This window comes from Pempheris klunzingeri, chromosome 20, assembly GCF_042242105.1.
Source record: "Pempheris klunzingeri isolate RE-2024b chromosome 20, fPemKlu1.hap1, whole genome shotgun sequence".
NCBI lineage: Eukaryota > Metazoa > Chordata > Actinopteri > Acropomatiformes > Pempheridae > Pempheris > Pempheris klunzingeri.
In genome coordinates this window covers 13,501,980-13,529,338 of record NC_092031.1, presented here as the reverse complement: position 1 = coordinate 13,529,338, position 27,359 = coordinate 13,501,980, and the positions used below count along the sequence as shown (strand labels likewise).

The 27,359-nt window shown below is 40.0% G+C and overlaps 2 protein-coding genes across 3 annotated transcripts; both read right to left on the bottom strand.

Moving 5' to 3' along the window:
- Nucleotides 1-240: 240 nt before the first annotated feature.
- Nucleotides 241-11,434, bottom strand: med24 (mediator complex subunit 24). 2 transcript variants are annotated; one of them, XM_070852063.1, is made up of 26 exons: nt 11,358-11,434; nt 10,974-11,104; nt 10,774-10,856; nt 10,645-10,683; nt 10,477-10,550; nt 9,610-9,833; nt 9,238-9,349; nt 8,943-9,093; nt 8,713-8,826; nt 8,244-8,297; nt 8,075-8,157; nt 7,859-7,945; nt 7,493-7,604; nt 7,186-7,328; nt 6,922-6,959; nt 6,731-6,813; nt 5,877-6,055; nt 5,424-5,523; nt 4,817-4,992; nt 4,406-4,670; nt 3,837-4,018; nt 3,649-3,742; nt 3,384-3,483; nt 2,574-2,654; nt 1,040-1,188; nt 241-640 (listed from the first exon to the last, which is right to left on the bottom strand). In XM_070852063.1, the coding sequence occupies exons 2-26, from the start codon at nt 11,101-11,103 to the stop codon at nt 524-526; spliced, it is 2,970 nt and encodes a 989-aa protein (XP_070708164.1). In that variant the 5' UTR covers nt 11,104; nt 11,358-11,434; the 3' UTR covers nt 241-523. The 2 variants fall into 2 exon arrangements, with proteins under 2 accessions (XP_070708164.1, XP_070708165.1); XM_070852064.1 differs by having other exon boundaries at nt 7,493-7,592.
- A 10,734-nt stretch (nt 11,435-22,168) lies between these two features.
- kcnj12a (potassium inwardly rectifying channel subfamily J member 12a) lies at nt 22,169-23,470 on the bottom strand. Its single transcript, XM_070851569.1, has one exon. The coding sequence runs from the start codon at nt 23,468-23,470 to the stop codon at nt 22,169-22,171; it is 1,302 nt and encodes a 433-aa protein (XP_070707670.1).
- Between the last annotated feature and the right edge of the window lie 3,889 nt (nt 23,471-27,359).

The window sequence follows — 27,359 nt, the reverse complement described above, 5'->3', positions numbered from 1 at the left end:
GGAAGTGTTGCAAGTTGTGACTGACCACAAGCTTTAGTCACTCAGAGGACGGTCCAACGCCCCCTGCATGTAGGGTCATGTGGTAGCCTCACCAGCCATGTGATCGTTCAAATGACTCAGTTTGTCTGTGATCACTGCGGTCAGATCTCATGTTATTGTGACGTCAAAATGATTTGATGAAGACAAGTAGAGCAACACTATGTGCTTGTAAATACTGGCCAGCAAAAACAGGATGTGCATTGTGTGTGTGTGTGTTTTTTTTTAATTTTAAAATGTATTTACACATATTTTTAAGTGTAAAAAAGCACATAAAAAACATAGCAAAACAGTGTTTACCCAAGACATGATTATAAACAGGTTCTTTTCCCAACAAAGACAGATGATCCAGGCAGGTTTGGAGCTACTCTCAAAAGGAGCTTAAAACTTCAAGTTGTTTTTGTTTTTTTATCTGTTGGCTCTACTTCACCTCCCCGAGACTCCTCCCCAGCAGGGGGGTCCATTAGTTAAATTTAAACCCTAGAGTTTACAGGGCCGAGATGGCTTTGGCAGCTACTCTCCTCCCCAGCGGCAGAGTGAGGTCAGTGATGGCCAGGACAACTTTAGGCTTGGCCAGAGCAGGCAGCTTCACCAGCTCAGACACCTGGAGGCACAAAAAGACAAATAACGATGATTCTCTAGCGATAGTGTGTCTGAATAAACAGTTCAACAGTCAACATGCTGTTCAGTCTGGTCAAGGTTATTTAGACTTAAAAACACTTCATTTTTCCTTTCCCATAAGGCACTGTGAACAGTCTCCTGGTTACAGACCCATACAAAAACCAGCAGATTGATGCACAACAGCACCACCGAAGTGACTTTTCACAGCACCTTTGACACTTAGATTCTCTCCCTCCCTCAGATTTATCTCTCCTCATAAAAACATAAAATGTGTTTGCAACCGGCTGTTCAAACTGCAAACAGTTACCAACAATGTCTGACGTAACAGCTACTCCTCTCCCGCTTTATCTGTCTGGCCTCGCCCTCCATGCTCATAACTCACCATTGTAAACGGCATGAACTGCAGGATGCTTCCGCGACTTCCCTGCTCCAGACAGTCGACGCACTCCTCCATAAAACTCTGTACGAACTGGGTGTGAGGTCCCGCCATCTTGGAGCCCACGATGGAGGAAATGAGGAGGAAAAGGTTGGCTGAGGAGAAGGGAACAGGTGGTATGAATTGTCATTGTTGAAGATAGTCAGGCTTGGAACTAGAATAAAATAAATGGTTTCATTAAATCTAATCTAACGCATGATTCTCTGGCAAACAAAACTGCCAACTCACTGAAAACTAGATGGATTGTCGTCATGCAATAATAGTTGTGCAACTGTAGTTTCTGCAAGATTCTCAGGGTAACTTGAGCACTTTAAGAAGTGGTTGAATGTGATTTACTTATTAAGCTTTTTAGCTTTGAAAGTAACCAAGAATGTTATTAAAAACGTTTCTGGTTTAGTCAAAATAACATTTCATCCTCAATAAGAATAACATGTTTGTTCAACCTTAGAACTTAGATGACAAATTGAGGGGGAAACCAATTTCTTCAATGCTCTTTTGCATAAATACTACCAGTCTGTACAACTCCACTGGAAAGAAGAAATCTGGAAATCTTCTAGAACAGTGGTTCTCAACCTTTCTGCTGCCAAGGCCTCCCTGAGTCCAATGAAAAATTCCAGGGCCCCCCTACATACAACAAAGACTTTCCCTCCTGTGTGTTTTGCTACAATGATGACAAAAGTGGTTTCTTTCAAAATAATTTTTATTTTAGTACTTGCTTAACACAAATAGCATATTTGTCTGACAATTTCGAGGAAAAATTATTAAATTAAATAATGTCATCAAGTGCTAAAGTTTAATTGCGCGTGAGTTTGGTGTTAAACTCTTTGCTGCACCAGAGTTAGTCATTCTAAGCAGTTCACTACTTTCATTTATATAGACATGGGGAAAAAATACCAAGGTCCAGACAACGGGGACCTCAATGGTGTGTACGCACACTGCATTTTGATCAATTTATTTATTTGTAATTATTGGGCTAGGCAGTTAGTTTATACAAATGAAGTACTACAGGTTGACTATTTGTTTAGTTAAATAGTTTCTCACATTATTTTGTCATTAGAATATTTTTTTGTATTTTTCTTAATAACATTCACAGCCATCTCAAGGCCCCCCTGGCAGCTCTCTGTGGCCCCATATTGGGCTGCGGCCCCCCTGTTGAGAACCACTGTTCTAGACGACATTCAGACAGCTTGTATTTTACAATTTTGTATTATGTAATCTAATTTTGTGGCCAAAACCTCCCATGCTGTAGAAGCTCGACTGGACTTTTGGAATTTGAGATCAGATCATTTTCACACTCATCAGATTGATTTTTTCATTCATTGCTCCCCTGTGCCCTGTATTCAAACATCTTTCTTTGTCGTTCTATATCCAGTTTATTCATTAAGGACTTTGCAAGGGAGGCATACAGACTAGACAGATGTTGGTTCATATGTCTGTGGAAGGTCATAGTGTGGACATATAGCTTGGACAGAGTTCTCACCCAGGACGCGGTTCAGAGGGTCCCTCATGTTGACAGTGTGGAGCTGGGAGGCGGAGAGGGAACTGCTCATAGATCGGTCTCCTATGAGTTAACACATGATGTGAGAAACAACCAAAACTAACCGCATTTCAGCCATGCCGACAGCTGTGTTTTTTATTTATAGCATGAGGTATAACAACAAAAACTGATGGTCAGTTTCTAAATGACTTGTCTTTTCAGTGGTAGAGTACGTTCAAATTTTAACTTACTTTTAGTTTCAGTGTCATTGACATGAAGCAAAGCAGTTCATACAATTTTCCCCTAAATCATGCAACACACTGATCTTTGATGCTGTCTGGGGATTTCTTTATACCAGCAGTAGCTAAAACTGTAAATTCCCACAGCTGAAGGTCTGAATGCTCATGACATCAGTCAGGTTGATAGCAGGATGGAGAGAGTAGTTTGGAAGCATAATACAATACCTCCATTGCTCTCAAAATCAATCTCCCTCCTGTTGTTTAAGAATGACTTGCTCAAAGCAAAAAGCTCAAACTCAAATCTGCAGTGTTCAAGTCTGAACCTGCTGACTGGAAACACACTCAACAGATTATTAACATTACAAGGCCGAGCTTAATTACGGCTCTCTGATTTAGCCATAAGTGCTTACAAGAAGCAACTTGCTGGTTACAGGATCAGTCCATTTCCTTTTGAAAACCCATTGGTATGAATGCTATTTGCATAATCCGCAGCTCAGACTGACAGACAAATAACTGAAAGGCCACAGGCTTCATAAACAACCATGTATTAATACACAGACAAGAGTAGACTGACCTGGACTGGACAGGGCTACAGGCTCATCCTCATTGGAGCTGAGCAGACGCATCAGCTTAGAAGGTTGAGTGTCATCCAAGGGAAAGAGGCTGTTGTAGTCCTGTCAATAATAGATATGTTAGTCTTTCTTGTATTCAAAATAATAGTCATTGCTAACCTACTTATTTTTACTGTCAATTCCCAATTATAAGGAATTGGATGAGAGCGTTTACACACTCTGACACGTTCAAAGTAGTATTGTATGTAGTATGTGTGACTGCTTTACCTCAATATCTTCTCGCTGCCTTTTGCGTTGACGAGCTGAAAACGAGCCTTTGTGGTGAGAGGAGTAAGAGCTGAGTGCACACCACACGGACAACCTTAAAGGAGTTATTAGGAGAAGTTAACACCAGATCCCAAAATGCCAAAAAAAACACCGCTACCATTAACAGCAAAGTATTAAGCTTCTCTTACTTGGCCAGTGCCTTTCCGGGTGGGTCCGCCAAGCTGTGCCAGTGGGCGGAGTCTGTGAGGAGGTTGGGTAGTATGGTACCCAGCAGGGTGAGGGTGATCTGCTGAGTGTCCAGGCAGAAGATGCTGTAGAGTAACTCCACTACACGATCGGCCCACTCCTGTCGAGTCTCCTTTAGCAGTTCCTGAAATAAGACATAGTGCTCTGATTACACACATCAAGTGATCGGACTGTTGGCCGTACTCTATTTAAGGCCTGCTTTTTAAACGTGCCTTTGATATCATAAAATTGAGTTTGCATCATGTTGGTTGTGTGATGGAGCAATATTTCCTTGTTTTGGACGCACAAACACACACAAATCACAGGAACAATACACATTACTGCCGATGGTTTCATGCTATTGCACTGATCGACAGGTGGTGGTGGTGGTGGCAAAAGACATGGAGAAGAAAACTTTATGGAAATATTTTCCTAAATAAATAGCATAATGTGATCAAGCATAATCACTGTGTAAATGTTGACCCATAATTGCCCAGAAATTAAATTCACCACCATTTCTTGGTCCCCCTACCTTGACCAGATTGTTAGTGAACCAGAAGACCCCTCCCATATTGAGAAGACTCTCAAAGAGATGCAGGGCCCGGCTGTCCACCCAGCCTTTGCGCAGTACTGTCTGGAACTGCTTGCTGAGAGCCACGTGGATGGGGTCTTTGGCCGGCAGCAGGTTGCGGTATGGGATGGGCTCCTGGCCCTCCACTGGGGGGCGCAGGGTTGCAGCCGTTTGTTGGAAGACGTCGGCACACATGTGCTCCATGATGGAACTCATAATGATCACTCTGGTGAGAGAGGAAATAATTGTTCATCCATGTAAAAATGGAATGTGAAGGACACTAGTTGAGCGATTCAGCATCATGGGATAAAAATGTGACGTAAACTTAGCGTGTGTTGGTGGAGTATAAGTGTGCGTTTCAGCCGTTTGTACCGTTCATTGTAAAACTGCAGAGTGTTCTCCCCGTACAAGGGGGTTACAAGCTGTCGGATCATAGTCTGGGGCTTCTCCCTCTCATCCCTCCCCAGCATCCTGACGTGGGCTACCAGCCAGGCCACCGCACAGATGGCCATACTGCACACCTTCCCCTTGATGTTGTCAGTGATTTTCTGCTCTCAGGGAGATGACAGTAGAGAGGAAAGAGGAAGGAAGGATGTGGTTAGAGCAGTGCAGGGTATGGTCAAAAGAGAGGATTCTGACTAAAACTGCAGATTTACACATTGTGCGATGCGAAAACCTGAATGGTATACAAAAAAATGAGAAGTCAGTCTCATTCATCGGAGTGTAGGGTGTCACTGATGTTGCAAATTCTTAGTTCATTGTCATTTGTCAATTTCCACAGAATATGTCATGCTCACTTGGCCGGTGAGTCAAACTTGAAAAGTAGGGAAAAGAAACTTCTTAGATATGTAATGAGGTTACCGGTACTGCCTGAGCATCCTATGAGCAACTGGCATCCAGGAAATCTCACAAGAATAATTTCCAGGAAGACAGGACAAAGAAAAAAAAAAAATATTAAGCCCATTAAAGTTGGACAGACCTGTACTGCTTCCACAGAAAGAACACCATTCTCCCACGCATTCAAAACTTCCAAGATGGCTGCTGGAGTGCTGAGGCAGATTTCGTGCCATTTCACCTGACTGTTACAACACACAAACGTCAGAGGAAATTCCATATTTAGAGCATTGCTCAAACAGCTGAAATTAAGATAAAAATAAAACACTAAAACTATTCCCTTATAAGCGCTAAGAACTACATTATAATATGTTCTATACCTTTTATTATGATGTTAATATACTATAACTATAAATGCTAAATAGGGAGACTTAAAGTAAAGTGTTGCCGTTTTAAGGATGTGAATTGATTTTCATCTCTCACTGATATGAATGGCAACTAATGGTTTGGAAATTGAGAGAAAACTCACCTAAAAAGGGTAGTAAATAATAAAGCATTTCAGAAAAAGTATTTAATTACAGTTCAGTCTGCAACTCACACTAGTTTCATCTCTGACGAGTTGTTCAGCAGGGTGACCAGGCTCTCCACTTTGCCAGGCTCTGGTCTGAAGCAGGGGTGGTCTGGGTTCAGAGTCTTGCCCTCTTCTGGCATGCATGTCTGCAGCCATGTTTCAAAGAAAGGGGTCTCCCCTGAGGGGCTGGGGTCTGACAGGATCACCTTGAAACGAGACGACACACGGCAGCCGTGTACTGTGAGAATCAAGTTATGGCTTCATCAAACAAAATGGGCAGATGACACAGATTTAATCAATGCACAATGTTCTGTTTAACAAGCTGAGATGCTGCAGAAAATGTTTTTTTTTGTACAGGAATGACACATATAGGTGTTGTTAAATCTAAATAAAAAGAAACTGATGCAATGTATACAGGACTTTTAGATGTAGCTAATTTGCAGGCCTTGTCTCTGGATGGGCTTTTCAAGCATAAACCATATACTACATCCTAATACAGGCACAGAGATAGATAATGGAAACAATGTTTCATTGAAGCAGCAATGACTAAAACCAACAATTATGAACAATGACAGTGAAGATGTTGATTTAGAACATCAAAAGGGAAAGAAAGTACATACACAACATAAACCCATGTACCTTAAGGTTCATAGATTTGCTTAAGTCATAATTTTTCTTCACTGACTGAAAGCTTTAAGATCACTTAATGTTTTCAATGTTAGGTCACTACTACACAGCCCGCTCTGGACATCTTGTGGCCTTACCCTGAAAGAGCAGGCTGTAAAACTCACACAAAATACTACACTATACTTCAACATCATTATACTTTTAAATTATTATTATTATTTTTTTTTGATCAGCTTGAATTGTCATGGACTAACCTCAGAACCATATGTCTGCACCACATGGCAGAGCATGAGGAAGGAGATGTCGAAGAGCAGGGCCCGCACTGACGCAGACTTGGCTGATGGAGCGGAGGGAAAAGAATCCTCAATGTTAGTAACTCATTCAATAAATAATGTAATAAGGACATTCCCATATTTGAACATGCCACTCTTGTATTTGAACTCACATCCTTCGCCGCTGATGTGCTTGGGAAACTCATTAAGCCTAGAAAAAATTGAAAAAAAAGCAAAAAACGTTACAAGCTATGAAACATCTTGTTAAAAAGCCACTTCCTAGGAGGAGAAAGTGGAATTTCCAGCTGGGTTAACTCAGCAACATTAACAACCTGCCATCCTTTCAGACATGCTTGTAAATTAGTTTGCAAGTCATGATTCTGGTCACTAAGGTGATTATTTGTCTTAACTTGCAACTCTATCTTGAATTTACTCACTTAATGAACTTCCGGGCAAAGGATTTGAGCTTCCCAGTGGCTGCTGCTGCCGCCAAGAGCAGATCCAAGCTCTTTCCAGACAACATGTGTCCAAGGACCCCCAAAAGGCCCTCCGGGGACTTGGAGTGGTCTGCATCTACTGTCTGAGGAACAAGGGAGGAAGAGTTGTGCTCATTTGTCTTTTTTACAGTGTATTCATTGTGAGCACTACTTAGAACTGACCAGGCCATTAATCACAAGCACTACACCAACATTGTAATGCACTGAGAATGGCCTTTACAGTTTAGAACAGGTCACGGTGCTCTACCTTGAGAATATTGGTGACAGTGGGCTCCGCTCTCAGGATGAGACCTGGGTTAGGCTGGATGTTAGCATTTTCTGCTGTTTTTAGCCTTGGGGAGAACTCCCTGTCCTCGGTCCTGAATCAAATGTGCAGTGGGAGAGGGATAGGAAGGGAGCAGGGGAAGAGGAGAGAGGAGAGAGATATGGGATGGAGGGGTAGGGGATACAGTGTATTGTGTGAGTATTGTGATCTATAATCTTAGTTAAGTTCAGAAAATAAAGAAAAGGAATGAAAACAGTTTTTTCTTTTGGGATTTAATTCTTGATAGAGACCTTCCCCCTGAAAATATTTTTCACTAATATCTGTTCATTGTGAGATGGGGTCCCATACCGTTTGGAAGTGAGGCAAGTTGTATTTGAATCTGACAGCAGCCCGAGCTTGTTACACTCCTGTAGGAGCATGCCGAGGCAGTCACAACTATGGAAAGAAGCAAGAAGTGAAACGGTGGTGACTTACCGGGTATGTAGCTGGCATTCTTATCTAAAATGTCTTACAAGGAAATTACAGGCAGAGAAGATGGCTGTAACAAGATTTTGGAGTGCTTACTTGCATCTCTGATCAGCTTTGTCCAGTAGTGGTGTAAGCTTCAGTAAGTACTGAAACGCAATATTCACATCATCCATGAAGTCCTGGAAAATACAGTTGAAGAATCGTTGCATTAATTTCAAACACAGCTATTGCTTTTGTAGATCATGGCTGTTTTTTTTTTTTTTACCTGTCCTTTGTCACTCTGAGGATACTTCTTTAGTCGGAGCAGAACTTGGGGGATCTGGCATAAATAACCAAGAAATGCATTTTGTAAAGTGTGGTTAAGTTGCATGTGCATAGACGTAACAACACCTATGTGATTCTGTCTGCCTGTAGTGCACAGATGCAATATTTTAAATAGTCCCACATCAGGTGCAACTCAGTTTCACTTTTATTTCACCATATATACAAAACTGTTTATTGCATGCAGCAATAGACTCACTATCTATTAGACTATAAGTGGAAATGCTGATACAAACTTTAAAAAGAGAAAGACTAATGAAGTTGAACTTTGCTCAACATCAGCACTGACTTGAGTTTAATATAAAGCCAAAAGAACAATAAACTGAGGCCAAGCAAAAACGAAAGACAAAAAATGGCAGATCACAAGCAGATAGAGGGAGCCTCCCTTATTTTTGAAACCAGACATTCCTTACCTTGAGGAATGTGAAGGCAGTCCATTTGAGCTCCTCTGTGCCCTCTGGTGACTCAATGAGGCCGGTGAAACAGGCCTTCCAGATCTCCAGGACAAAAATAGCAGCAGGGATTCGCTGTGCAGGATAAACAATTTAAGAATATGTTACACAACGGACGCCCTTCGCCTGCTAGCAGGCAAAGTAGTTTTAGGCAGACTTAACATTACATTTCTCTGCAACTAAATGCTCACCTGCATTCTCTTTATCATCATGAGCTGCTCCACCAGTGGCTGTGTCTCCCCTGTCAGATTCATGGTCCCTTCCAGCATGATGAAGGCGTGGACTGATGGGAAGGAGGCGTGGGATAGAGGGTCACACTGCACAGACAGCATCAGGGGAATACTGAGAAAAGAGTGAAGAGTTAGCATGAAGAAGATTGACTGTGATGGTCTTTAAATTAGTAAGTATATTGCCACGTCTAGGCTGAGCAGCAGCATCCCATAACTCTTTATATTCAATACTTATGAATGAAATGGGAATCTTCACCCTTTTACTAGTGACAAGCTCTCCTCTAACTTGGTTCTCAGTGTCTGGTTAGGTACGCTGCTGAGGCCATCCGTAACTTTCAGCACTGATTGTTCTACATTGCTCCAGGAGCCTGTGGAGGAATAGCAGCAGAAGACACTATAAGATGCCTGGCTCATAACAATCATGCACAATAACATACTGAAACTGAAATCTGACCATATAAATAACAATATTCAATAATACATTATTTCCACTGGTAACTACAACTCTCATAAAGGAAGAAGGAGATCCATCATCTGGGGAAACTCCATCCTTCACTATCAGTACCACCATCATATTGATAGCAAAAACTAATGTTTGTCTGCACATGCACACGCATAACCGTAACACCTTGTTCCTCCAGCCGAGCAATGTGGACCAGGGCTCTGTTCTTGGTGCTGTTCATCAGATTGTGAAGCCTCTCCTGGCAGGCTCTTAGACTGGCCTCTGTGCTGGCTGATGGACCCAGTTCTCTCAGCCTCTCACAGTACCAGGCACAGCCTTGCAGCAGCCACACTACCACTCCCAGCAGAGCCCGACACAGCCCAATGCATTCCTCTGCTTTCCCGTGACAGCTTTGGAATCAGAGATAAGAGGCAGTGTTTTCCAAAATTAAATTTACATTTTCTTTACCAAACAAGCATGTAGGCAAGAAGTAAAAAATAAAACGTTAGGCTTATATACAAAGATAACATGCACAAAGGTCTGCTGGGCTGCAAAGGCTGCTCATTAAGTTTTAGTGGAATGTAGCTGTAGCTGATGGGTTTTTTTTTTTAAAGACAATGAGCAAAATGAGATTCTGAAAGCAAAGATTAACATGTGTGTTCTTGGTATTATAAGATCACTACAGCCTTTGCAGCAGCATCATTCAGGATGAGATGTAGGTTATGTGAGTGAGCTTACAACAACAGGAACTCCAATACTTGAAGGAAGATATAGATAAACAATAACCTTTTCATTCTGACAAAAATCCTCTGCATCACAACGACCTACACAGCCCATGTAACACGTTTGTTAATAGTTAGTGTACAATCATTACAAAAATGCTTTATTTTCAATTATGATGCTTCTAATAAAGCCTTAAATCACACAGGGCATAAGAACTGACATTAAGATTGATGCAGTTCTGTGTTAGACTTATTACAGGGGTAATATTAAGGATGAAAAATGTATAATACTGATGTAGAAAGACAACTCTGCATGGATAATTTTACATACCTGAGACGATGGCAAAACATGTCCATCATCTCCAGCAGTGAATGGACACAGAGCTCCCGAGAAAAATCCTCAAACTATCAGAAAAGAAATGTACTCATGAAGACCTTATATATCTTAGCAAAGTTGCAAAATGCATGTCACCTCAAATTTTCATCAAGCATATATTACCTTGCTGATGGCTGTAAGCACACTGGAGTGAGACACCATCTAAAGGAGAGAGAAGGCAGTGTTCACAACTTGCAGGACAACATCAATACTGTCTGACACACTCCTCAGTTTCACCTCTCTCTCTCTCACCTGGGAGCTTATGGCATATTTGAGATAAGACAAAATAAGGGGGTTAGGAGAGGGACCAATCATCGCCTGCTCCATCAGGGCCTCTGGAATAAGTTAGAAAAACAGCATTTAAATCCACAAGAAAAATGACAATAAGACAAGTGGTGTAAAACCAAATCATTAGCACGATGGCTGGGGAACATCACTATCTTTCCTCCTACCTGCAAGGTTGAGGTAGTCCCATGTTGCTCCCTTTGGAAAGTTTTTCTTGATGTTAATGGCCCACTGGTAGTCACTCCATCGCTCCTTCCATGCCTGCAGAATGGCTTGCTTCAGATTGACCACCTTCATCCTGGTAAGAACGACCACATTTCCAAGACAGAGCCATTAAAGCCATTTCTAGGTAACTTTTATACGAGATATCATTCAGTCTAACTAACGTTAGCTACGCTATTCATCATTTGACTCGTTGACGTTAGCCGTTAGCTGCAGCTGCCATTCATTAACTGATGCATTAAGCTGAAGTTAAAAACAAAACACACGAACGTCACAGTAAATAAGATAAAACACAGCCACACGGCGTTACTGCTAAAGTTGGCGCTTACCTGACTTTTTCTGGTAATCAAAACATAAAAGATATTTGTGTCTCTCCAGCTTCACAATACAATGGACGCCATTTTTAGTGTGAAGGACGTAAGCATTCATTGGTTGGCGTCATGACGTCTGAGTATTCTTACCTCGGATTGGTCAGAGAGGCTGCTGACCGTTAAATAGCAGAGTAATGACTTATCAATATCACAAGATGTCGCACTTTACAAGGTTTACAAGGGGAAAAGGTAAGCAATAACTTACCCTGCATTGACGCCAGGTCAAAAACTTAACACCGAAGAGACAAACTAGAGAAATACTTTCAAATTACTTATCGTCAAGCACTTGTCTAGCTAGCTCAACTGTGTAATGTTTAGCTAGTGTTAGCTGTAGTTCATTTGAGAAAGCTCACTCTAACAGTAAGGTAACCTGGCTAATGTTAGCTTACTACAGACAAAAAAGTCTTATGAAGTCATACTATGAAGTTCCTAAAATCTTAAATAACCTTTTCATCTTCATTTCTGACCAATTGTCTTTTCTATGTCATACAATGAAATCCTTTGCTGCCTTGTGTAACCACCTCATTCAGTTGTGTGATTCACTGCTTCGCCTCAGTTTCATCTTCTTTTGTGTCAGTTCAGTCCCTTTCAGAAGGGGTTTTGTCACATTATGTCACACCTTAGAGGTGGAAAGCAAAGTAAAAAATGATTTGTCCTGAAAACAATAAAGATCCTAGACATATCAGACAGAATTTAATGTGCGAGAATAAGTACAATGCAACGTTTTGGTTTGAAACTTTATTAGGAGCTAAAAAAACTGAAATACTGTAAAACTAATATAGTTATTTACAGCAGAAGCCTCCATAAACCACATTAAACTTAGAACAGTACTAAAAGTGTTTTAATATTTAAAAAAATTCTTAAAAAAAAAAATTCTTCTCAGGCATGGTCTGCAGAGTTTTTCTGGCTGTCTCCTTTCCACTTCTGCACACAGGTCCTCATCGTGTTAAAAGGGATACTGTGTCCATATCAAAACCACCCACTACCTCTGTGAGTGAAGGTCCTGTATTGACTCTGCTGCAACAAAGACCCTCATTCTGCCTGACACTGGAGACGCTGTCCTGGCTGGAGCGAGGTCTGTGTCCTGGGACAGAGCGATGCCAGCCAGCAAGAGATGATCCATGCGTCCTGGCATAGTCTAGGTAGGCCAGGGATGGAGGGGTGATGAGGGCGTAAGGTGTACGTGTTTGTGTGTGTGGAGGGGTATTTGGGGAGAAGTATCCTATCCCTGTTGCCTTGCACTGAGAGCTGCATTAGTGAAGGGTGCTGACAGATTTGAGTCTACCCCTGGGGAGACCAGAGAGACTGTAGTCGCAGCTCTGTGTCTGTTCTCATGACTTCAATGCTGGGACAGACCCAGTTTTGCTGACTCTTATTATTCTTCTCAGTTAGTGTGTTGCTTAAGTTTGAATTATTGGCTGTCTCTTATCCCAATACAATGATGCTCACTGATTTTTAGTTTGCAGTATTTGATCCCTTCCGATCAACCTTAAAGTGAATACTTTATTTAAGATTTGTTTTTACAGTGTTTTAACAGAAGGAAGACTGTTCATTACATGCTCCATGGATTTTTATGAGCATTATTTTGAAAGATTTGTTTATCAGTGTCTCAAATGTAACGTTACAGGTGCTTTGTGCACCACAAAATACCTCTGAGCTCCATTGCACTGGTCCGAATGATCTTCGAGGCTCAACAAACAAACTGAAACTATGTAGATTGTATTTATTGTGTTTGTATTTATCAAACCCATAAGGGGAAATCAGTAGCTAACTCATTAAACGTTCACCTGGCAGAAGAGGTTAAAAGTAGAAGTAAATATAACTAATATTTCATGACTTGTGCCTCTGAGCTGTTGTAGAACTGTATACATGTTACAATAGGCGTATTCTAGCCTTTTTCCAGTACATAACTTCACTGTCTTTCCTTCCTGCTCTCTTCCTCTCAGACACTTCAAGGGCCTTTGGCACACATAGGTAATTACCAAGGGTTGAGAGCCAGGAAATGAGAGTGGCCCTTATGTCCCCTCAGGTTGTCCATTGATGTTGCTTCATGAATCAGGATAGACTAGAGGCACCTGCTGTTACACAGAGAAGATAAGGCACATAATGTGTCGCCGTGTTTAATGCTGCACACGTCCCCTTTCCCGGGTTAGAGCTCCAAATGGCAGTCTTGACAAGGGAGGACGCAGTCACTTGTGGAGCAGCTGATGATCAAACAAATATAGATTTTTTTTTTTTAAATTAGCTACAAATTGCATCAAATATTAACTGTAAATGTAGGACTTAAAAATTTCTGGTTTTGGTGACTTACAGTTATAAGATCAAAAAGGACATTGACAGTGCATGCCTGAAAGCATTACATAAATCTAATGGTCAAAGTTAAGAACTAGCACAAAGCTATGTGTGCTGTATGGCATCCGGTTTAATCTATTTTATTAGTTCTGTTCAGACATACATAATCTGTCAAAATATGAGACTAATTCTTTAAAAGAAAAAAGCTATAGAACATTTGGTTCACCCACACAGATGTTTTCAATGCTTTTGCCTAATTAGACCTCATCGCACCACTGTGTGTGCATGTGCAGACATGCTCAGTTGACATCTCTCTCACTTCCCTGTGATATGTGTATTTGGTGTACAGAGGTCTAATTAGCCAAGTGGAAACACCTGTGTGAGTGTGCTGGGCCTTTAACAGGTTGAATTTAGTATTTTGTCCTGAGATAGCCTAGCTGCGTACTTAGCTAGTACTTAGGCAAACAACAGCTCAGTGGAAGCTCGCTCAAAGCTCTCTCCCTCCCGATGTAGTTTTAGCACTGTCATTGGTGTTTTACCGATTCGCAGCAGCAGTTTTGGATAAGCAAGAGCAATAAGGTTTTTTCAAAGTATGGTGTCATTGTGGGAAAAGAGCAGATGTCACCAATAGCGTAATGTGTGAGGCCCAATGCTCCTAATGGCAGTCTTGTCAAGGGAGGACATGACAATGTGACAGCGAACCAGCATTCACAATACCCTGAAACTGAAGTAGCTAAATGGAACTATCATTAATTTTATTATTAACATTTCTTACATTTACCCATGGTTTTTGAAGGCCATTATATTTACCCAAATGAGTAATAGGATGATGTCATCAAACAAGGGAACCCCGTGGTGTCTTTTAAAAGCCTTGGTACATTTGTAGTCTTCTGATGTGCACTGTTGACAACTATTGGGCAACATCAGTAGGCTCTTGGCTTATTACACAAGATGACAAGCATGGGTAGTAGAACAGGGCTGTTTTGTCTTTTCCATTTGGTTTGGGCAACAAACTGCAAAACATGTCTCAGTTTTTGGATAAATTCCCATCACACTTCAGGATCTCAGAAGGAGCCGTTTGTACTTTCTGTCAACTCAGCAGCACTTTCCTTTGGTTTCATTTTTAGTTTTCTAACTCAAGCCTACGTGTTGGCAACCCATCTGCTGTGAAGTGTTTAGAAAACCATGTGGTCTGTATCTCTTTAAAGAATAACTTAATTTGTACCTAAGTGTGTACCAGTCATTGGTCTCCTAATACAATGTGCATTACTTACTTCATTCATCAATTCTGGATTCTATTAATACTATCATATTTAAAATATTTGTACCATATAGATTTTATGTCAATGGAGACCTTTAAAAACTTTGCACAGTGTGTAAGATAGAATGATTACACTTGTAACCCCATGAGATGAGCTTATATATTCATGTAAATGTATGTCTTTGTAGTAGATAACATCCTCAAAGCAGAATAGGAGTAGTTATCATACCATAGGCCTCAGACCTCCACTAAGTATTTTTGATTGAGTGATACTATCACAGGAACTAACAGGGAGTACTTTTAGCAGTGAAAGTGTTGGCCACAGAGCCACATGCGGCTTGACACTGAAGAGCTTTATATAGCCCCTTCAACACGATTTCCCCTCATTTTACTGTCATCAAGAGTCCAGGCTACAGGGAGTTTGTTCCAGCATTAATTATAACTAGTCTATATGGGTTGGCTGGCAGAGAGCCTGCCGAGGTCCACTTCCTTGCATCTCTTCACATCTTTTAACTGGCTCCATTCTTCACTAGGTGTAACACTTTTTGTTTTATATCATGTAAGCAAATGTGTGAGTCCAGGCCCCAGCTGGCTTAATCAACTGTTCCCTGGGAGTCACAGGAGGGACATTCCCAAGGGATCCTGGGTGTCAACTTGCTGTTGCATAATTTAGACAAAATATCATGATGACGTAGGAAAAAAATCACCACAACCATCTATCTATCTATCTATCTATCTATCTATCTATCTATCTATCTATCTATCTATCTATCTATCTATCTATCTATCTATCTATCTATCTCAAGATAGCTAGCTATCTATTTATCAAGATTAAAGTATTCAGCATTGGTGTAGTGGTCTTTGTTATAGTTGGTTCTGCTTAGTTAACCCTCTTTTTGTTTTTTTAGCCAGTAGTTTACATGGCAACAGCCTCCATATGGTAATTAATAGGTTTTATTTGTAGGAGCTGTGAGAGTGAAGGGAGAGGCTGGTGCACCAGTGGCACTCATAACTGTGGGATTCAGACAACTGCTAACTTTAAGTAGCTAATATAAAGCAAATGAAAAAGGCAGATTTCAGGCTTTTTTGCGTTACACTTTTGCTTACCTTGTCGGCAAAGTCTAGCAACAAAAAGCACCCATAGCTTTTGAGAGCCCTGTCCCCAGTTGGTAAAGGTAAATTGTAACCTACAGTGGACATGGATCCATGGATGCCCAGAAATACTTTGCTCAAGAATACCATGGGATTTTACCAGCTGAGAATTAGTTAAGTAATTGAAGTCATAGTCTACCCATCCCAGTAGGCTACCCATCCCATCTGCATGGCATGTGTTTGGGATTACAAAGCAACCATCTCACTTGCAAAGCAGTTTATCCTGACATGCTCTTAATTATCCAGAACCTCTTGCATCTAATCCTTCAATTACAGTACAACAGTCTGACATCACAGCTATCAGAAGACAACTTGCTTACAGAGTAAAGTCAAATTCTGAGTTAAATAACCCGTGTTACACTACTGAAAAATCTATAATGCCTTCATGCATTAGTCGTTCATTAACACTGTCCACCACTAATCCTGAAAGCTTCATTTCTACTCTCTGTGTGTGACACCAAGCCACACAAAGCCTAATATACACTACCCAGGCAGTGTTACATAATCAAACTTGGCAAACGCTTCCAGCATAGCCTCTGTGATCCCAGTGTCAGTTAGTGCTGCGATCCAACGCCTGAGCTCAGCACAACCAGTGGCCAGCATGTTAATCCTACATCTGTCACTCACTGTGGGTGACTTAATCACCCCAACCTGAATTATTTAGAAAGAGCTGATTGCCCACAGATCTCGTGCAAAGAGTTAAGGATTATTCATCACCAGTCAAAAATTTGCTCAGTGGTGCTGATCATTGCATTGTGTTAAGGACTTACATAACTCTGTCAACTCTTAGCTCTAAGACGGCCATACTACAGAAATTCCATGCATTAGATCATAGATTTCTTTATGTACAAGTGGATGTCATGTATAATTTTATGCCACAATTTTACTTTAATCAATTGCTTGTAATTATTGAATTCACAGAAATATTAATCCAATCCTTACATTTCTTTTCTTGTTTGAATGAAAGTGATGCTAACCAAGCAGGGTGCAGAAACTGTAATTCATCTTAGTGTATGTAGAAGTACAAAATATATTTTTAACTGTATACTATATATTTGCAAAGCATCGTTAAAAATGTGCAAGTCCCAAATTATATTATACTTAAAACCAAATCACTGAACAGTAGAGACGATGAATCAGCAGAACCAATGTTACAGGCCATTCTTACACGGCCTTGTTGAGCATTTGATTCAGATTGGTCAATCACGGCATTCACTGTATTTCTGTGTAGCAGACCGTTACCATGTATAACAGTCCGTTGTAATGGACACAGTTCTGATAGTGGAAACAATTAGATCAATTTTAAATCAATAACATTTTCATTTTCACACCATTGATTTTTTTCATTATTTTGTGTCAAATTGTTGATTTCTTTAGTATGAAGCTGTGTTTTCGTGTTGGGTTCCTGTATCACCCTGTTGGGGTTTGTTTTGCAATAATGACATGCTCGCTGTACATTATCTCCTACATATTAGCAGATTGGTATTGGTGTATATGTTATCCTATATGTAACAGGAAATTACAGTACAGAAATGAAAAGATACTCTTTGGATAATTCAAAAACAGTGTTGCCATAAATTAGTTTGCCAACCAGACAAAACTGACAAGTTAATTTTCAAATGTAAAATATCCCACTTTGTACATTTGTTGGTCACAACTCCTTAATAATCAAATTTAAGCCTTATCAGAAATCAGTTTCAGTACTGGGTTTATAGTAAAAATCTAAATCAGCTGAAATGTGATTCAGATTTTGCATATCAGATTTTTGTAACTTCCAAATATTATTTTTGGTATCAGCCAAAAATATCCAGTATGTGAGTATTGTTCAGGCTCTACTGAACAGTGTGCAAGGTGCAACACTTTAACTTACCAGAAAACAGTGCAGTTATTGTACAATAGGCGCTTGTCACAGCAGACATTTTGAATTGTGATAGTAGGAAATGTACAGGTGTCGCTAACATTAATGATGAAAAAAATCTATGATTTTTGTTCCATTCAAGTGCCATGAACAAACCAGGAGCTTGAAACAAAGCAGCTAAATGAAAGTCATTATTCATTTTATTTTTTTACAACTGTGTTTTTCCTACTGTGACCAACAAAATGGCATTCAGTGAAAATTGCCCACAGTGAAATGTAATACTAACATGAAGTTGTCCTCAGTTTTAAAGGTAGTAGAGTAATATGATCTCTCATGTGTTACACCATTGATCCGAAAAAATCAGCTGCAGGCCTCTTGCCCAGTTCAGCGGGGCCAAAAGGCCCCTGGCCCCACTGGTTGTTTGTGTGTCACGGTGATTAATTGATGAGCCTTCTTGAATAATTGGCCCAAGACCAGGCAGTCATCTGACTTTGGTGACATGAATCTTTATCTCTCTTCTTAAACCAGCTCTCATGATGATGTATTACCTCAGCTACCACTTCATCCGTTCATTAAGCTTGAGCATGTGTGGGATTTGTATTGGATTTTACATGCAGACTGGTGAACTTCCAACAAAAGAGATAAAAACAATCTTTTTTCACAGTTAGTTTTTAATTGAATAATTTAAATGACTTTGAATTAAAATCAAACGTCCAGTAGACATTTTGCTGGACATAGGAAGACTTCTACAGAGGTCAAAGGTTTTTCCAATCATCCCTTTAAGAGAAATACCTGTTTAATCATGAGCATCTGTGCTGAAATGAAACAACAGAAATTAAATCATTGAAAACTGAGACAAGAATCACATTTTGCCTCTCAATAGTGATTTGATTGTAGTACTCTGATAAAAACAATTAAATATTGATTGTTGAATTCTATCAAAAAGAACTTTGTATAAAAATAAGCAGGTTTGTTCAGCCTGGCTGTTCCCTATTATAATTTTTATAATATTACTATGTTTTTCACACTATAAACCTTTATATTTTCCTAAAACATTTGTGTGTTTGTATTTGAAGGGCTCAGGTGGACAACATCAAACCTCTGAAAAATTATTCAGTAGAAAGGATTGAACTATGCATTTCAGTAATGCAGCATAGAAGCTGTTGACGCTTCACCTTTTTTTTACCACTGAAATTTGGTGAGGAGGTGCAGAGGCTTTACACATCGGTTTTGTAGAACCTTCCCAGAAGGCAATGAACACAATAAATGTTTAGGGTTGGGTAATGAATGCTTCAGTTATTTGCCAAATAAAAATTCTTTATATTTCACTACATCCTTCAGTTTTCTAAAAAAAAGCAACATGTAACCAAGAAATATTGTAGAGTCAAACATACTGCTAAAGTTAAATGACTATTAGGAAAATATTAGTCATTGTGACCAAAATAACAACCATTTTATGGTTCTCCGCTTTATTTTGATGTTGTACTTTTACACCATATCCTATATGTTTCCGTCTTTACATATATGTAGTTTTCTTATTTGTGAAAGTTTACAAAACTTGTTCCACAGGGACATCCACGTTTTAGTGAGGTAATAGATAAACTGGACTTGAAAAAAAGTATTTTGTGACACAGCATAAACATGTTGAGGTTTGAATGATAATTTCTGACAAGGCATCTAGACTAAAGGATCATTTTTAAATGCTATTGTTCATGCCAAAGAAAAAAAGTTGTCATGCATCATAATTTTGTCTCTTAAACTACTGTATATAGTGATAGCAAATTATTGAATCTATAACTACAACTTAATTTTTTGTCAATTTGGTTTTAGCAGGGATTTTCTTTAATTAATGGCTTATTTTACGAATTATTTGAATATGAAATGAGATCATTTGCAAAGTGGAGAATCAAACACCTTTTTGGAATATGACGATCCATTTTCTAAGATCAGTCTGAACTGATTTTGAAAGATTACCTTGGGAACAATCACTTCAAAACATCTGTCTGAGCTATGCACCATTACTTTGGTATCAAATCTGAGAAATCATATGCATACAAGTACAATAAAAACAAAAAAAAAAAAGTTGGGTCATTCATCTCATACCATGCCTTTCACTTGTTATCTGTGAATCAAGATTTATAAATATGCATATTCAGTGTATTACAAGAGAACCATTAAGAATATGCTCATTAAAATGAATTCGGAAAGGTGTGCTTTGGTTTTTATTGCTTCCATTCTGACCTTGGTCCAGTGTATTAACTCATCATATTAGCATATTGCTAAAATGCGTTTAGCTGTCAACAATATGCGATATTTGTAAATGAGGACTCAATATGAGGAGTGAAAAAGGAGGAATCTATTTTCTTTTTGTTTTACTGTTGGTCACGTGTATGTATATTTGGACAGAATTAAAAATGCCAACATGCTTTTAGCCAAACATAGTCTTGCGCACATTAATTTTATTTTGCCATTTAATAATTTAATAATATTTTGTCCTGCCATTAGTCGGTAACCCAGGTACAGTTTGAAACAGAGATTGACTCTGTTAGTAACAATATAAAGAGCAGTTAAATTTACCCACTATTGATGTAAAATGAAATGTTGGGCCAGCTACTGTAATTCGGCTAATATGTTTGGACTATTCTAACCTTATAAGCATAACGCGAAGTGTTGTAGACACATTTGCCCTTATGATGCCTGTTCATATAGCATTTGAAATAGATACTTGCTGGGTGGTCGAAAACACCCAAACTTTACATTTTGAATTGAATTTGACGATAGGACTACTCTCCTGCCAGGAAATACATTAGAATTAGTTGTCATTCCTGTTTCTGTGTGCATTTTAAATGTTTTAGTGATATGTAAAATTTTGACCCACCAAATAGATTTGATAACCATAACAGCTACTCTTAGTAGTTGAGTTTATGGATTTTAATGGAAAATTTCAGACTGTTCAGGATATGCATTACACATTGATTAAAGCAGTGTCATTACATTTCATCTCACATAGAACTCAATAGGGTTTTTATCCCCTGATACTGTTAACAATATGCATAGATTTGTTTTTAAAGAGGACAAAAACAAATTAAGGGTGACCAATTTATGCCAGTTTGTCAGAGTCTTAAGTTCCATATTCAATGGAAGAAAGCTTGTTAAGACTACCAACATACAGGTTTTAGTTTATCTTAGTTTATTGGATAATATTTCAAGTTGTGGAAGTCAAGGTACACTTTAAGGTGCATCACCTTGTGAGGTTACAAATTGCTGCTATTCAGTAATTTATTTGATAAATACAAACCTGGTTATTGCAAGCTGTATTTTGCAAAAAATAAATAATATTTATGCAAGTCGGTTGTCCACCATTTGTGCTTTAGTTTGTTACCTGACTGATATGATATGTGTAGGCCAATGCAGCCAAATTGCAATGTTGGTGGCTTCAAAGATGTTTGTTGTTAAGATGTAAAATATGAGGCATTAAGAAATCATAAATAGACTATTTCCCTATACAGTTTCTTTTATGTTCTCCATAGTGCAATTCATTTTACCTGCTCTCCCCATGTTAGTAGATTTTGGGATCACACCAATATAAAACTGAAGGTGTTGAATTATGTTGTTCTCAGTGGCTCATGGTCAGATGTTTTATCACGGCTCATTGCATTTGAATGCTGCAGTGCACGAATTTTCAATGTGTCACTGAACGCAGGTCCAGCAAATCACAGCAATGCGAGGAGAGCTTAAGAGAAGCCTTGTAACACTATTATTTGTGCCCAAGAACAAGTTGAAATAGAAACTTCTATTTTTTAGAGGTGTTTTGGAAAATGATACTGCACACAAAACATAACTTACCTAAGCAATGTATTTACACCTAAGATTTGATTATAAGGTTCTGTCATAATAGTTTTTTGATGCACTATCATTGAACACTCTTAACTCAAAATGACCATGTGAAAAAAGATTCAAGTTTCCATTAAGGAAGAAGGTCTTTCTCTAGCCTTTTCCTTGATTGTAGACATTCCTTACCACAATTTTCTAAGCTGTGTACTCTTGCTTTCCCCAATTCCTTACAGTTAAGTCCCTTTTTCTCTTCTCTTATTTCTTTTCCAATCTTTCACAGTAGTCAGCTTTTCCTATGGCACTTTGCATTGTTCTGCATTTTTACCCTTTGATAAAGTTATTGAAAGTTGACCCTGGGTCAAAGTGTAGAGGTCATATTTCCGACTCTCTACGATATGACCTTTGATCCAGTGCCCTGGTGGCCTGTAAGCGTTCAAACTCATGTCGGCTGTTCCGGTCAGGACTGAGGTTTGCCAGTGCCCTGCTCCCACCACCTACATCCTCCTCCTCATCATCGCGGTTTAGGAAGGCTAGCTCATTTTCGTAGCAGAAGGAGTTAGAGTTGGGGACAAGAAACTTGTTCTCCACCATGTCCTTGGCACTGCAGCGGGGGGTGGACGGCACCTCGTAGGTTTTGTGAAAGTGAGAGTAATCCACCTTGTACAGGTTCTTCTCCTCAAACAAGACTGGTTCAAAACGGTGACCCCAAAGGACCTCAGAGGACAAGTAGGAGCTGCGAGCCTGCGTGGTCATGGCGGTTGCTTCAACCATCCCCTCCAAGATGACGACAATTTCAAAGTCTGCTGTTTCCAAATCCTGTTTGCTGATCCCAAAAAGGGGGCTCTCCTCATCTATTTCATGGAGAATAGTGATGGGTGAAACCAAGAAAATCCTGTCCAGGCCTTTATCAAAGCCCACATTAATGTCTATCTGGTCTAGAGGAATATATTCCCCCTCATCTGTGATCCGAGGTTTGATGAGCTGTGCCCTGACATGGGCCTCTACAATGTGGCTTTTGCGAAGGTTCCCTACCCTCCACATGAGGCACAGCTTTCCGTCCCGCATGGCAATGACGGCATTGTGGCTGAACAACAGTGTTTGCGCTCGCTTCTTAGGCCTTGCCATCTTGGCCATGATGGCGCCAATCATAAAGCAGTCAATGATGCAGCCTACTATGGACTGGAAGACCACCATGAAGACAGCCACTGGACACTCCTCAGTCACACAGCGATAGCCATAACCTATGGTAGACTGTGTTTCAATAGAGAATAGAAAGGCAGCCACAAATCCATTGACCTGTAGGACACATGGAGTGAAGTTGTCATCTCCGGCTGGGTTATCCAGATCTCCATGCAGCAAAGCAATTACCCAAAAGGCTAAACCGAAGACCAGCCAGGAGACAACAAACACAAGAGTGAAGACTACCAGCATCCATCGCCAGCGAATATCAACGCATGTTGTGAAGATGTCGGCCATGTAACGCTGCGATTTGTCGTCCATATTGGCAAACTGCACATTGCACTGGCCATTCTTTTTGACGAAACGGTTGCGGCACTTGCGGCGTGTGTGGATCTTGCCATTGCCAAAGCCGTTCATGCCATGCATGGTAGTGAGGCGGAGGCCTTCTTCCTCAGATGACACAATACTGTAGCGGTTGATCCTTCCCACACTCATGCTCCCAGTGGCGCCTCCAGCTGCAGGGTCAGAGCAGAAGGGCAGGCCTGGAGTCCCAGTGTGTGATCGAGGCCCCTCACAGCTTGATCACTGGCTAAGCTGCATTTTAGTGAGTCATAGACAGGGAGCTGGGTGGGAGCGTTGTGCTTTAATCCAAGCCCTGTAGAGAGTGTCAGGAGAGGAGAACAATGTGAGCGTCTTTCTGTGACATAATGGTCAAATCACAACATACCTGTGTATCAAACACCCCCAAATAAGCAACTGTGAGAACTTTTTGTTACTGAATGGTAACACACTGGTTCACAAGTAACACTCAAATAGTTTTGCTACTGGCCCAAAAAAAGCCACTGATAATAATAGATCATTAACTGTGAGTTAGAGCCCAAATGACCAATTCACCATCATCACTTACAGTTACACACGTGGACAAAATTGTTGATACCCCTCTGTTAATGAAAGAAAAACCCACAATGGTCACTGAAATCACTTGAAACTTACAAAAGTAACAATAAATAAAAATTTACTGGAAATTAACCATTGAAAATCAGCCATTACTTTTGAATTGTGGTTCAACAGAATTATTTAAAAAAAAAAACTAATGAAACAGGCCTGGACAAAAATGATGGTACCTCTATAAAAGATTGAAAATAATTTGACCAGAGGGACATGTTTAACTCAGGTGTGTCCTTTAATTGGCATCACAGGTGTCTTCAAACTCATAATCAGTCAGTCTGCCTATTTAAATGGTGACAAATAGTCACTGTGCTGTTTGGTGACATGGTGTGTACCACACTGAACATGGACCACAGAAAGCGAAGGAGAGAGTTGTCTCAGGAGATTAGAAAGAAAATTATAGACAAGCATGTTAAAGGTAAACGCTATAAGACCATCTTCAAGCAGCTTGATGTTCCTGTAACAACAGTGGCACATATTATTCAGAAGTTTAAGATCCACGGGACTGTAGCCAACCTCCCTGGACATGGCCACAAGAGGAAAATTGATGATAAATTGAAGAGACGGATAGTTTGAATGGTATCCAAAGAGCCCAGAACAACCTCCAAAGAAATTAAAGGTGAACTCCAAGGCCAAGGTACATCAGTGTCAGATCGCACCATTCGTCGTTGTTTGAGCCAAAGCGGACTTCATGGGAGACGACCAAGGAGGACACCACTGTTGAAAGCAAATCATAAAAAAACGAGACTGGAATTTGCGAAAATGCATATTGACAAGCCACAAAGCTTCTGGGAGAATGTCCTTTGGACAGATGAGACAAAACTGGAGCTTTTTAGTAAGGCACATTAACTCTATGTTCATAGACGCAAAAATGAAGCATACCAAGAAAAGAACACTGTCCCTACTGTGAAACATGGAGGAGGCTCGGTTATGTTCTGGGGCTGCTTTGCTGCATCTGGCACAGGGTGTCTTGGATATGTGCAAGGTACAATGAAATCTCAAGACTATCAAGGCATTCTGGAGAGAAATGTGCTGCCTAGTGTCAGAAAGCTTGGTCTCAGTCGCAGGTCATGGGTCTTCCAACAGGATAACGACCCAAAACACACAGCCAAAAACACCCAAGAATGGCTAAGAGAAAAGCATTGGACTATTCTGAAGTGGCCTTCTATGAGCCCAGATCTAAATCCCATTGAACATCTGTGGAAGGAGCTGAAACATGCCATCTGGAGAAGACACCCTTCAAACCTGAGACAACTGGAGCAGTTTGCTCACGAGGAGTGGGCCAAAATACCTGTTGACAGTTGCAGAAATCGTTTGATTGCAGTGATTGCCTCAAAAGGTTGTGCAACAAAATATTAAGTTATGGGTACCATAATTTTTGTCCAGGCCTGTTTCATTAGTTTGTTTTTTTAAATAATTCTGTTGAACGACAATTCAAAAGTAATGGCTGATTTTGATTGTTTAATTTTCAATAAATTTTTATTTATTGTTACTTTTGTAAGTTTCAAGTGATTTCTCTTGATATTTCTTAAATGGTGAAAAATCACACTATGACTGTTATTTTACCATATATTACTGGTGTATTCCTCTTGTGACATTTGTTTCATATAGGGCTTTAACCAATGCAGTAACAGTCAGTTTTACTGAAGTCCAGCTTCTGTGCATTTTGTTCTTTGGTGAATCTAACTGATAATAGATATAATAGGAAACAACAGAGATGATCATAATTGTGTTAAAAGTAAGGTTTTACAGTATTTTCAACATTGACATGGTTGATGAGAATACTTTTTTGCAGTCCCACCTTCTAGTACAAGGTTTATAGTGTTAGTATCCATTATACCAGTTACTTCAGTAACTTCACACTCCTCCTCGTCATCTTGCTCTCTTTAAACATCACGACTCAAAATCCAATTGGTTCTCACTGAAGGGCCCTTATGTCTTTTGATGTTGGCTGGGTAAGTGAAGAGCTTGCCTCACAGCAGATCCACTTCTGTCACATGACATTTCCTGTGCTTTTCTCTTTCAAATTATAAAGGAGGATGGCAGTCAAGACAAACTAAGTCATCACCTACCAGATGTTTATTATTATGTAATATAAAAATTGGCCATCATATGAGCAATCTAGTCAGCTGTTTTGTAAAATGAGGAGGGCTGTCATATTTTAGGCCTGCCAGTGATTGGTAAGACGATCACGTTAGTTTTCAGCACGTCTTGGTTGTATTTATAGTTTATTGGCAGCAAGCCGTGCGGTCATCACACATCCAACAGACAAGTTCTGCCCGTCTGTCTGTTCTATATTTGCCATTGTCTTTTCAGTACACGTCTTTTGGTAAGAGGAGAAGGGTGTGTGTGTGTGTGTGTGTGTGTTTGTGTGCGTGTATTTAAGCATACTCCTAGGAGACTTGTATGTGTGCCACTGTTTCCATGGACATGCAATTCCAGATGCTGTGTACAGGGATGGAGAGAGAAGGACTCTATTTATTTGACCCCATTCTGTAAAATTTTCAGTATTATTAATCATGCTGTGAGGATGCGGTAAATTTATAGCACGTTCCCTTGGTGCTCCATGCAGCTAGGTAGTAGATTTCTCCCCTGTGCAATGCCCTGTATTACATATTCATTGTAATTACATAGTCGAACTGTAGTTTACAAGAATATTACAAGATTAGATATACAACACACATGCATAAAGCACATACTGTGTGTGTCAAAATGTTAGTTTAGTATGAAATGAATCTGCAATATGTCAGTACAACTGTCAAATTATTTTCTCCGTCAGGCAGCAGATAACCTGGCCACTGCGCTGGATGTTGAGCCTCAGGGTCAAGGAGTTTTACCCATGGGAGCTGGACTGAGGCCCCTCTGGGTGCAGACAGCTTTTATCGCCTGGCCACATCCGTTCTGTGTCTGCCTGCCTGATTTGGGCCCTGAAGACTTGACAGTTCACTCATGTGCGTTCCCAAATCCCGGGTGCCCTGCCGTCTGCCACACACTCACACGAATTTCATCCTCACTCACACTCTTTCAGGTTTCTCCTGATCTGTAGCCAGATTACCTCAAGCTCAATCTTTAAATTGTCCCCTAGGGGTCAAATATATCAGGAAAAAAGTTGTTTAGATTAATGTTATGTTACTTTTTATACTTCCAAAGGCCCTTTTTCATTATTGACAATATCATACTACATTCCCAAAATACCCTAGCTGTGAGTGCTGTAAATAGTAATCCTAGCCACCCTCTCAAAAATGTAAATCTGTGCTTAATGTTAACCAAACTACTGTGTCTCATCCTTTCTAATTACATCTAGAATTTGATTTTTACACAGACCGTTCAATTAAGCAAGTTTGTGCTCCTTGGCTCACCCATGTAGACAGGGTGGGCTTGGCTGTATGGCATGGTAACCATGAGATGATTCTTACGCCCGAACATCATTTTAGCA